The sequence below is a fragment of the Hydractinia symbiolongicarpus genome, chromosome 11 (genome assembly GCF_029227915.1).
Source record: "Hydractinia symbiolongicarpus strain clone_291-10 chromosome 11, HSymV2.1, whole genome shotgun sequence".
NCBI lineage: Eukaryota > Metazoa > Cnidaria > Hydrozoa > Anthoathecata > Hydractiniidae > Hydractinia > Hydractinia symbiolongicarpus.
Genome location: NC_079885.1, coordinates 25,831,519 through 25,843,652, shown reverse-complemented (window position 1 = coordinate 25,843,652; position 12,134 = coordinate 25,831,519). Strand labels below are relative to the sequence as shown.

The window sequence follows — 12,134 nt, the reverse complement described above, 5'->3', positions numbered from 1 at the left end:
TTAACAAACAATAGGTCTTCTGGTTTTCCATAATTTTGCTCTTTCTCAGACGGTATCTTTGACCTTCTATTTAACATTCTCATAGCTTTTGATGCAACCTTTTATGCAAACGTATCTGCACATAACCTAGAAAAATCATTTTTTGCTCACATATATATAATAGAATTTTCTCTTTAACTAAAATAGGTCTCATAATCATAAACAAAAAATGAAATTTGGGACAGGTTCTCTTTAACTAAAAAGGCATAGTTGTATTTCTTTGAAACCGAGGTTTTACATTTTTATGTTTATATCTTTTATAGAACAACATTATGCACCAAATGATGCTTGGGAAGTCATGATTATTTTCTGCCAGAAATAGAAAGTAATTATGAATTCGTAGAAAACTCACAGAAGCACATATGAATGTTTGTGCTTATTTTTTGTGTCATTAACTATGCATGTGCATTTATAAAAAGTGTGATCAATACTTTCAAATATTTCACAAAAACATGTAAACAGTTTTCAGATTTCGCCACATGAAAACAGTTTTTGAAACTATTTTTTATATTTAAACTTATCTTCTGCACGAAAAACCATGAATGTGCAATTAGAAAAAGTGTAATAAAATAAGTTAAACATTTCACAAAGAAATGTAAACAGTGTTCAGGTCTAACACGTAAAAATATAAACAAATATGACTAATTAATCAACGCGACACTGTTCTCAATTTCGTATTCTTGTGATGGTATTTACTGAACGAAGTCATTTATTTATACTGGATTTAATACTTAATTTGGTTTCACTTCCGGAATTTGCATGGTTTATCGCGGCTAGGATAAAACAGAAATACTAAAAAGTTTAAATATTTGAACTCGTCAAAAATCTACAAACATATGTCAATGAAGTTCTGGATAAGGCTGTTGTTGATATGCCAGAAAATTAGTGTCATCACAAATTTCATCACAAGTATGAATATATTCAAAATTGTCATATTGGTTGTACTTTCTTGGTGCTACGAAGTGAACGCAATTCAAATCATATATGTTGACAGCAAGCCATATGTTTTCAAGACCTCTGTTAATGTCGCTGGGATAATACCTAAAGCATTCGAACTAAGTAAAGACCACTGTAATTCACAATTGAAGATGGATTACAAAATTGAATTATCAAACTTTCATGACTTTTATCAACTTTTCTACTCCAATGCAACGTACGGCGAAGGTGCATTAAAGAATATCACAGCAGACGAAGCTATTTGGATGCCTTTTGTTCAATTTGTGGATCAAACAGCTTTGCGAAGAGTACGTGAACGCAACCTTACAATGTATAAATTCACTGAATTAGAGACATTAGTGGTGGTAATGCCTTTAGACAACATACTACTGCACAATAAAATTGTAGTTGGTATAAGTGACTGTTCGACGCTGTTCTTTTTACTAATTTTGTTTAGTGCTACTTTCAGTATTTTGATTTGGTTAATCGAGATGTCTTTCAATCCAGATTTTGAGAAATTCTTTTTGTCTGGGGTAGGAACTGGCTGTTGGTTAAGTCTTGTTACAGTAACCACAGTTGGGTATGGAGATGTTACACCAAAAACAATTATTGGTCGTATACTTTGCGTTATATGGATGATATTTGGAATTATATTTGCTTCAGTTCTAACTGCTTCAGTAACCGATACCGTGTCTGGAACTTCTTCATTGGACATTAACAAAAAGACAATCGCTGTTTTATCAAATTCTCCTGAAGTGGAGATTGCAATTAAAGATTACCATGCTGATGTTGTATATGCAAAAACAGTAGAAGAATTAAGTAACATAGTCAGATCAAGGAAGGCTTTTGCTGGTTTATTAAATGCAGATATTGCATCTCATAACCAGGAAGTCATACGCAATGAGCGTCCATCCAGTTTTCACAAGGACGTTTTGATATTTGCTTATACGATACCAATCAAAGTTACCGTGTATGCATTAGTTCCCAAGAACCAAAGAATACATAATCATTTGGAATGTATGGCGAAACACGAAGAAGAAGTGTTGGATAGCACAGACAATAGATTCAAGAGAAAAATCCAAACAGAGATTTTGAGGAGCCTTTCTGTATATTCCATGTTTAAAAATCACGCTGTTATCTCATACGTCACGATTGCTATTGGTGGAGTTTTTGCGTTAGGTTGCATCTATGAAGTACTTTACAAAATCAAGAATAAAAAAAACTTTCAAAGTTAATAAGTCTATATCTGAATACATTTAGCTACGTACGGATAGCGAGCTTAACAAATTTATGCTGTGCTGATATCCCACATAAATAAACTCTGCATAAAAAGAGCTGTGTGTGAATCTAAAACTTGGTGTGTAGATTTAATACGTTTCGTGTAACAGATACAACATTTTAATATTCCAATGAAACTAAATTTGTGTTTAGACTTGTCATTTTGGGAGATTTCATATAATTATTATAATGAATATGTATTGTTTTCTTTGTGTTTTGTGCTTCAACATCTGATTTATGTCTATTAAAAATCTAATGTCCATATGAGAAAAATAGTTATGCAGTTGGATTGTGGCTTTCTCAATGTTTGAACCTTTTTTTATTCTCCGCACCTTACAAAATAAATAAATACTGTATTTATTTGAAATTGAAGGGTTTGATATCTTATAGAACAAACAGTCAATAACAATTTTTCTTGGTAATTAATGTTCACAATATTGTGACTATAAAATGCAGAGAGTTTTGCTAAAACCAAAGTGAATCTGCAGTCGCAAGTAACAATTTATATTTCCAGTTTGATAAGCTTAACTAGTGGAAAACATATTCCATGTAACTGATTATGTGAAGCTACTGCGTCTTTTTTTGTCAATCACCTTCCTCCAATAGCCCAATTGATCCTCCTGCTTTCTTCGCGGCAATCAGGACAACTATTACTCAGGACAGCTATTACATTTATGAACAACATGTACCTTGACGTTTTGAAGGTACAGTGGACTCTCAAAACTCGAATAACCACGCGGCATCAAATATTGTCGAATTAAGGAGCGTTCAAGTAAAAGAGAAATTTAGTATAATATTTTTTCATATAGGAAGATAACAAAATGATTACAAAAATTCAAAACGGTAGGAAAATGTTTACGTTTTGTTCAAATGATATTTAAACACTTAAAAAAATACTATTTCCCTAAACAGCTACAATTGTTTCCTTACATCTCTGTGCAGTATTTTGGAAACTTGTAAATAATTAAATACGCAGACAAGTTAAGCACCATTTATACAAAATTTGTGAAAAATATGTTAGCTTTATATATAAACATAAAGATAAACGAAAGTATAAGAAATATTTTCATTTCTTCGCACGAACTTTGTATTACTGACTGCTTTGATTTCTGCGCACCTACATCCCTGCTTAAATAGTGTATTTTTTAACGTAGTCGAAGTAAATCTTGTAGTTAACTTAAAGCTAGTCGTGCTGTAGCTAGCTATATTTTTTAAAATATAGTTTTGCTACCACTTATTTTTAAAATATGTTTACTCGGCAAGTAGCTGCTTTGGTTCTTTGCATTTTTTAAAAGTACTATAACGTTTTTTATATTTGAAAGATGTCATAGCTAGCTAACTATCTATACTATTAACACACCAGTAAAGAAGAAAATTAGGTAGTCAAAAGTTTACCAGCGATTCAATACTTTTTTATTTATTAGAACTTTTTTAACTGCTTGTTTAGTTTTCCTTTTGTTAAAAACCTGAAACAATTTTTTTGTTTGTTTGATTTAACGCCAAGGGAAACTTTCTATTCCAACGCTGTGTTGTTTTAAAGTAAGAATTTGAGCAAATCTTCTTGCATATTTATTTTGTCTGAAGTTATGAAGTTATGAACAACGCGCACTTTATATATATCCGCCCCACACTTTCAAGTCTCAAAACAGCTCATGCCGAATATGTAATAGTAAGGCTAGATAGATAGCTTTTCAGGATGTTCCCTCGGAATCTATACGTTCGTAGCTAAAGTCTTAAGTTCAGGATTTGTATGTGTCTAAAAAACGTGACAATATATTTAGTTTGACGTGTAAAAACAAAAATAAAAGCTTCTAGAAGCTTTTATTAGTAAAGGAAAACAGACTTACTAACGTCAACACCAAAGCTTTCAAAATGGCCGTAGCTAAGATTGTTTCATAGTTTTTTGGACATTAGAGCAAGAAAATTTCTGTAACAATGCCAAATAGTATCGGTACTTTAAGTTTTCAAAGCTACAGCGAATGATTTATAGTTCTACATGTTTGTATACAACAAGATGTCTTATTTTGTGAGGTGTGTGATGGTTCATGATGGCTTTCTCTACCAGTTTAGAACGCAATGCTTTTCTATTATAACTCGCGAGCCAAGAAAAAAACCGTGGAGTTCAATTTATAATTCAGCCAATATATAGTTAATCAACTTAAAAGGGTTTTTGCGTATCTTAGATATTGCTTGAAGAAAAATTTCATAACGATTTGACCTACTTAAAACAGAATTTTCAACTTACTTTAGGATAAGAATGTATATTAAAGACAAAAACCTTTTTCACATGAACACAATAAACACATTATGGTTCCCCTTGTCCTAGTCAACTTCTGCACAGTTCAGTACTTTACTAGACATACTGAACATGGGAAAGCTGGAAATCCTTTGGGGGCGGTTTGGGTAGAAAACGATTTAAAGAATTAACAAAATACATTTTGTATCATATAGGTGAATATTTATCATAGCACCTCCGTATTTCATTCTCAACAGAGAATGCTTCACCCCGATCAGACCTCTGATCATGACGGGCGAGTATAATGCGTGTAAGTCATATTGAAGAGGAACTACATATTGCCGCACGTAGTGTAGTGGTTTCGTCTGCGGCTCCCAGTTCTGGGGACCGCGGATCGAATCCCGCTCGCTGCTTGGCAGTATGTTAGTGATGAACAAAGTAGTTCCTCTTCAATATACATTTTGTGTACTACTATTTTGATAGTGGCATTTGCCCATGAACACAACGGAAATGCATAATAAAGTCTTTCTTTTAGAGAAAAAAATCACAATATAACAAACCTTTAAGCTCAAAAGAGTCGAATCCCCAAATCTAATGTTTATTTTTGAATAAATTTTATTCATGAGAACCTTGTTAGTGTTTATTATATTACGTTTGTTTATCAAAGGTTAAGCTTTTATATAAACCTACGATGATACTGATAACATTGTATATGAAACGAAACATGTACTTTAAATAGAAATATTTATAATGACCTAGGCCAAAACACATCAAAAATTTATAACTAGAAGCTTGGAGGAAAGAATACGCAAGGAGAAACAACTTCATTTCTGTACGCTTTAAATGTATTGAATTTTCTATTGTTTTTAATTTCAAAAGAATCAGTGCGTGAGGTGCTCGACCGAGTCTTTTTCGCAAAAAAATGATCAAATTCCATATTCTCCTTTAATAGGGGCTAACTTTTTTCTATTGAAATCGGACTGTAACACGCTGAAGGCACGTGATTATTGTGTGGAAAGTGTGCCTAATATAAGTCGGTAAACATTGCTGTTAAAAACTTCAACAATACGTTTGGAAATAAGCGTTTAACCATGATATTAACCTATTTTTGCAGGCTTGAGTATACCACTTTGATCATGAAAAACAATATAGATAGATATGCGCCGGACGAGTGCCGACAAAATGTGTGCTGGATTAATGTTTATTCTAACTAAAGAAATAACTTCTTATAACAGAACGTCGTTTTAAAACGAGATATAAACTTTTTCTTTTTGTTTACAAAAATGTCGAGCATGTGCTTCCTCGCTAATTATGTTTACATAAAAACAAAAGAAATTTTACCGATTTCAATATGGCTTCTTGTTTTGATAATATTATCAAATTCGTCATCAAATTATCTAATTGTTTTTATAACCAATCATAGTTGCGAATTGTTATTCACGAATAATTTAGTCACACAACCGCCAAAATTTCAAATTAAGTTTCTATACAGACACCTGCTAGAACCTCACGCAGTGTTTCAATAGAATTAAAAGAGTTGTTTCTCCTTCCGTATTCTTTCCTCCAAGCTAGAAGAGAATAAAATCTTTTTTCCCAAAAAAGTTTTAATTATTTTTCAAATTTTATGCAGCCCTGATCTTGCATAAATTGTCGTGACCTTTCCTTGTTTTTGCCACGAGCTTCATTTTGCCGTGTCTTCCTCTAAATTGTCATGACCTTCATTTTGTTATGGCCTTATTTGTTTTAGCGTGGCTTTTTTGTTTTTACCGCGGCTTTCTTTAATATGCCGTAGCCTACATTTATCTTGCCACGACTTTCTTTGTTTTACCGTGAGCTTTCTTTTTTCTTTAGATTCCTTGCTTTGCTGTAGCACTTGTGGGCCACAGTAACTATGTGTACCAGATCATAACATATCCAATGAATTTTACGGCTTGTCATTGTTTTATTTGCCTAGCTTCCCGTTTCTCTTATTTACTGATATAATATTTAACATCTTAATAAAGGAACTGTTGTCTTTCAAGACAGATATTTTTTATAAAAAGAAAGAAAAAAACTTGTGTAATTTTGTTTACTGTATCGTTTGTTTGTTTGGTTATTACTATGTTGAAGTTAGATTTATAATCATAGGGGAGAACTTGCTTGGTGGGTTAGTGTATGTAGAGTTGTGGAGTTTTTCTATAAATAGTTTTCTATTTGTCTCATCAATTTTGCCAAGGATTGTAGTAACTACGTGGTGCAGTTGTAATTTAACCGGCAAAACGCACTATGCATCATGGGAGTACTACCACTAAATTTTGTTAATTTTGTCAAAAAATATCCTTTAGCAGTCGAAGAAAAATTAGGTGTGAAATTAAACTGAATTATTCATTGACACAAAATACTTTAACTCATTTACATTTATTGAGAAATGGTGATTGTTATAAAGTACAATGGAGAGTAACAAGTCCGATGAAGAAACTATAAAAACAAACAAATTTTATTTTAAAAGATAATTTAGAAAAAAAAACCACATTCTTATCTTTCTTTTTTTCCGGCATGTACACGTAAAATTTAACAGTGAAGAAAGATATTCTGTAAGTGATTTCCGTACATTGTGTGCATCTAAAATTTAATAGCCAAGTCGAATTTATTTCATCTTTCTTCTATATAAGGTTGTGGAGAAAGGACATATGGATGAAGTAAGTACTTAATACAATATTCTGGATCTGAAAATGTATCGATTTAGTGCCACATCAGTGACGTATCCATTTTTTCAGACGACCAATGTAAAAATGTTTTCTTGTCATGTAGGTAAAACACACATTGATAGGCAAAGTGGATGTTATCATTTCCCTTTGATCTAGCCAAAAGTGTCCATTTCGCCAAATATAAGACCGCAGGTTTGCTTTGTTTACGTCACGTGATTAAAACGACTCAATTTCATTTGCTGAAACAATTTTAACGGCTGTCTTTCGCGCGTTTGATATAACATGAACCGACCAGAAATGAGCAGGAAACGAACAAAAACGAGCAAAACAATCAGGAAACGATAAGGAAATGTGCAATACTTATAAAAACAACTAAAAACCGAAACTGTGATTGCCGTGCTTCGAAATACATATCAAATAACAATTCGCACTCGACAAAATAATTATCAGTCATCAGTCATCATAATTATCATTATACAGTCTTTTTGTTGTGAAAAATTAGTTTTGGATTGCTGGTATATATATGGGATGAATGATTTTATTCATGTTTATTATTCAGCGTAAGTTCATGAAAATGGAAGTATCCTAAAGCAATCATGAAATATAATTTGTTCATGTAAAGTCAAAGGTTCTAGAAACAGGCCGTAGGGGCAACTGACCGGACGTTTTTCAAATTGCTAGATGGTTATTTCCTGGTCGTTTTCTGGTTGTTTCTGATTCTTTCCTGGTCGTTTTCTGGTTTGTTCATGTTATATCAAGTGCGTGCAGAAAGTAAAAGGAAGGACAGTCGAAGCGGAGAAGTAAAGTGGAGTTAAAAAGCATTTTAAAAAAGTTAAAAGTAGAAGTAGAAAAGTGAAGTTGAAAGCTATTGGAAGTAAAAGCTAAAGGCAAGAGTTTTAAGTGGGTTAGATGATTTGATATATTTTAGACGTTAAGTTTTTATATAAGAAGAGTTACGTGTTACGTTTTTATGAAAAAAGTCACTTCAAGCCTTAAATTTTTCGATTTTTATATTTTCCCGCGTTTGTTTGTTGAAAAGCTTTTGCATAATTATTAATTCCCCTTCCCGCTGCGTAACAAGACTATGTTCACACAGTGCGGATAGGTTTCACTCTGGAATTGTCTTATTCCGGAATGACGTGTGAACATATTTTTCAAAAAACAGCGGAGGGGAATTATTTCACTATTTATAGGTGAACGGAATCATTCCGTTTCGCATATCGGATAGCTTCGAAACTGTGTGAACGTGAGGCCTACCCGCAATAAAAATCATTTTGGAACAACACCTATCCGCAATGTGTGAACATAGTCTAATATAAAATTCAAAATGCTACCTTAAGCTCTGTTAGCTATACCATAGTCATAAGAAAAAAAGATAGTCTAGAGGCAACGACCACCGACATTGTTTACGCAATGTATCCTTAACTTAGGTAGGACGACCCTCCGATATTGCACGAAAGTTAAACATGGCGGCTTCAGCACAGGAAGATTACTTAGCTGGTGACGAACTTGATGACTTGTTTCAGTTACTTGATGGTGGTTTTCTTGACGATGATGCAATTTTTAATGCAGATGTGAACGCTGTAGTTACTGAAGTAATGGATAACGAAAAAAATAAAGCTGTTTATCGTTGTCAACATTGTGAAATAATTTGTAAATCACAACGTGGTCTTACTAGGCATTGCAATGTTAAACATACATCAGCAACTATCACAACAAATTCTTGTGACTCTAGTATTTCCATGCCATAGCTGTCAAAGGAAGAACAATGTTTGAAGAAATTTCACCCCTTAACTTTAAAATTAATTGTAAATAAATGTGCTGATTCATGCTTTAAAGATTTGTGTTTGCCTGAAAATATTAGATGCTTGTTCTCGAAAGAAAATTTTTTATTTTCAACTGATGATGCTATTGAACTATGGAACAAGTTCAGACCAATGATTGAAAAATATTCTGGGGATGCTGAAGATTTTTACATGTATTTTTATGGCATGTTGAAGGAAAATATCCTACCATCAAAATTTGAAGAAACACGATTTAGCAATATTTTACTTGCAGAAGTGGCAAATCATATGTTGACCCATTTATCAGGCATTGGTAAAGATACACCCAAAGACCTACAGGTGGCAGAAATTTCAGAAAAAGAGCTCAAAAGTTTAGATTATCTTGGTGGATATATTCTTCACAAGCTACATTCTAGGTTTCGATTTTCAAAGGCTACTTTAACAAATCGCACACAATTTATTGCACTGCTGCAAGCATGTAAGGTTGATAGCGATGATTTTCAGACATATATTAATATTCGTGATCGTGGAGGTTTGTGGAGAGTAAACAAAAAAATGCAAGCAGTTTTCGTTAAATGTGAACAAATATTTCGGTTGTCAACTATTAATTTCCAAACCAAATTGGTATGTCACAACATAGTCCACAAGATGCTAGAAAACCCTTCAATTTTATCTAATTTTAAGAGTGCCTGTTATGAAGTGGAGCCACAAGTTGATGAAGAAGTTAGTTTAAACTTGTTAGAGCATATGTTAACATTGTTTACTAAAGTTCGCACCTTTTCATATGCTAAAGATATTCGTGAAAAACACAAGGCTGCTAAACAGAATTAAAAAAAACGTGCTTTGAGAGTTGAACTAAAGAAAACAGCTATTACTAAAGAACTGGGACATTAAATGTTTGCCAAGTCCTAGACATGGACTAAAAAAACTGTCAAAAAGGCTATTTTTATAGCCACAAATTTTCAAAAAACATGTTTTGGCTTTAACTTATATGTTTTATTCTACGTGCCTGATATATTTATTTACATTGTTTATTTAAACTTTATTATTGTTAAGAAATTAGGAACGACAGTTATTCACAGGTTTTGTCGATAACGCCAAATATTCTCAGTGACTTATAAATCACTGATTGCAAGTTTTTTTCCAAATATTTTTCAATTTGTAGAGTTGAAAAAAGTTCCAGGTGAAGTAAATACCATGTGTACCTACAAAATTTTGTTTTCTGCTAGAACCCTCCAGTCCCCGGTATAAAGGGGACTAAAGAGTGTGACCAAAAATATTGATAGCCAGTGTAATGTTTTTTTTTAAAATTGTGGCTATAAAAATAGCCGGTTTGACAGTTTTAATCCATGTCCGGGATGTAGCATCTATTGAGAGTTTTTCTTTCTTTTTGGCAATGGACTATCATCAATAAGGTTAAATTTGCTACTACCTGAGGCACAAAAATTTCCAGCAATTGGTCGTACAGAAAATTGGCTTTTGATGGTGTTATCATTATAGCCTACATCTCTCACTGGCGGGTTGTCACGGCGTGATCCAATAGCACGTTGTCTGCCAAAATAAGGATGATCATTGCGTTCTTTAATCGATTCCTTCCATAATTGGAAATAAGAGAGAAAATCGTCCAGCCAGGTGAAACGGATATCATCGATAGATTCATATGGTCTTAAAAATGGTTTTCTCTTCAATTCATGGTCAACAGTGTTTTTAACATTAAGGCAGTCAAAAAACTTATCCATCATGATGCAAAATTGTGCAGTGCCAGCTGCTTCAGGTGGACCAAACTCATTAATTACATTTCCAACTGTTTCACTTAGTACTTGTGCAGCCATACGGACTCTCATTTTAGAATAAGGTGTCAAATTTATGTGATCATTTGTCAACTTGTGCACTAACTTTAAGCCACTTTCAAGATCTTCATGATATAACTGAGATATGTGACTCCAAAGTACAAAAAACCCACTGTTCCACATGTACCGTGTTGCTCTACCAGAACCAGAGTTGGACAGACAATTGCGAGCTGTTTTAATGAGATGGGGTACATCAGCAAAAAAATATATAAAACGTTTATCTGTAGCATATAGGTTGATGGAACGATACACTACATTTTTTTCTGACTCTCCACATAATAACTTGTGCATTCTAAAAAAACGACGGTTTGGAGAAGCACCATCAGCTGTAGCAGCAATAACTTTTAAATTTATTTGCTCTAAATAAGAAACTGCTTTCCAAAAAATAGGCATGAGCTGAAATGAGGTAATACCGGTGGTAGCAAATGTCGCAAAACTGAATGACAATGGGTTTACGATGCTTTTAACAAGAAAAACGAGGACGTGGGATGCTAATTCTTTTACATTTTTGAGTGTTGCAAAGTTTGTATTAATATCACCTAGGTCCACAAAACCAATTAGTTCACCTGTGTACTTATCCCACACCAAATCTTCCTGTATCTTCATCTCGTCAAATAGTATGGTGACAAATCTCTCAGGTGCTGAAAATAATGCTGTTTTCTTAGAAAGATCTTCAATAATTTGATAGTTAAATCCTCTGGTTGGGCGAATGTAGTTTCGGTAATCTCGCAAAGTACGCAAACTGGGAAGGACTAATATTCCAGAACCAGTGTTTTTATCAAATCGCAAGTCGGAATATGCAGGGAAAGTTTAACAGCTAGATTCAGACAGTATTTGATGATCATAGGATGGTATCTGACACTATGTGGACTAGAAGAGTGCACATACTTTTGTTGCTCCTCCCAAAATAACTTCATAAAAGGTGGAACAGCCTCTCTGTCACAACCAGTAAAAATAGATATTAGATCTTTACTTAACGCAGGACTTACATTTTCAGAGTGACTTTCTAAAGCATTTTTTATTTCTGCAATTTCCTTTTCCAATCTCTTACAATTTAGTCTTTGATTTTGCAGAGTTAATTTTATCCTTTCAGGGGAGGTAAATTTAATCGGTGCCTTCAATTTAGCTGGTTCAAGCATCTTTTTTTCTTTTCGGGTGTCACTATACATAACCTTTATGTTGTGAGAAACACACTGTAAACATGGATGTTTGTCATTGGTGGATAGCAGCATCCTGCAATCATTAGACCGGTAGTATTCATCTTGGTGTAGATGAGATTGAAATGACTGCTGTTGGAAGGAGAGGTAATTAAACTTTTTAGGTA

General features: G+C 33.4%; 1 protein-coding gene across 1 annotated transcript; it reads left to right on the top strand.

The window, feature by feature from the left end:
* The first annotated feature begins 1,451 nt into the window (after nt 1–1,451).
* Nucleotides 1,452–2,481, top strand: LOC130613726 (uncharacterized). The gene has a single exon (XM_057435061.1). It carries the CDS (start codon nt 1,467–1,469, stop codon nt 2,208–2,210), a length of 744 nt encoding a protein of 247 aa, XP_057291044.1. The 5' UTR covers nt 1,452–1,466; the 3' UTR covers nt 2,211–2,481.
* Nucleotides 2,482–12,134: the final 9,653 nt, after the last annotated feature.

Excerpts from the sequence above, each read along its gene's own strand:
- LOC130613726 (XM_057435061.1), top strand. The coding sequence starts at position 1,467 with ATGTCTTTCAATCCAGATTTTGAGAAATTCTTTTTGTCTGGGGTAGGA.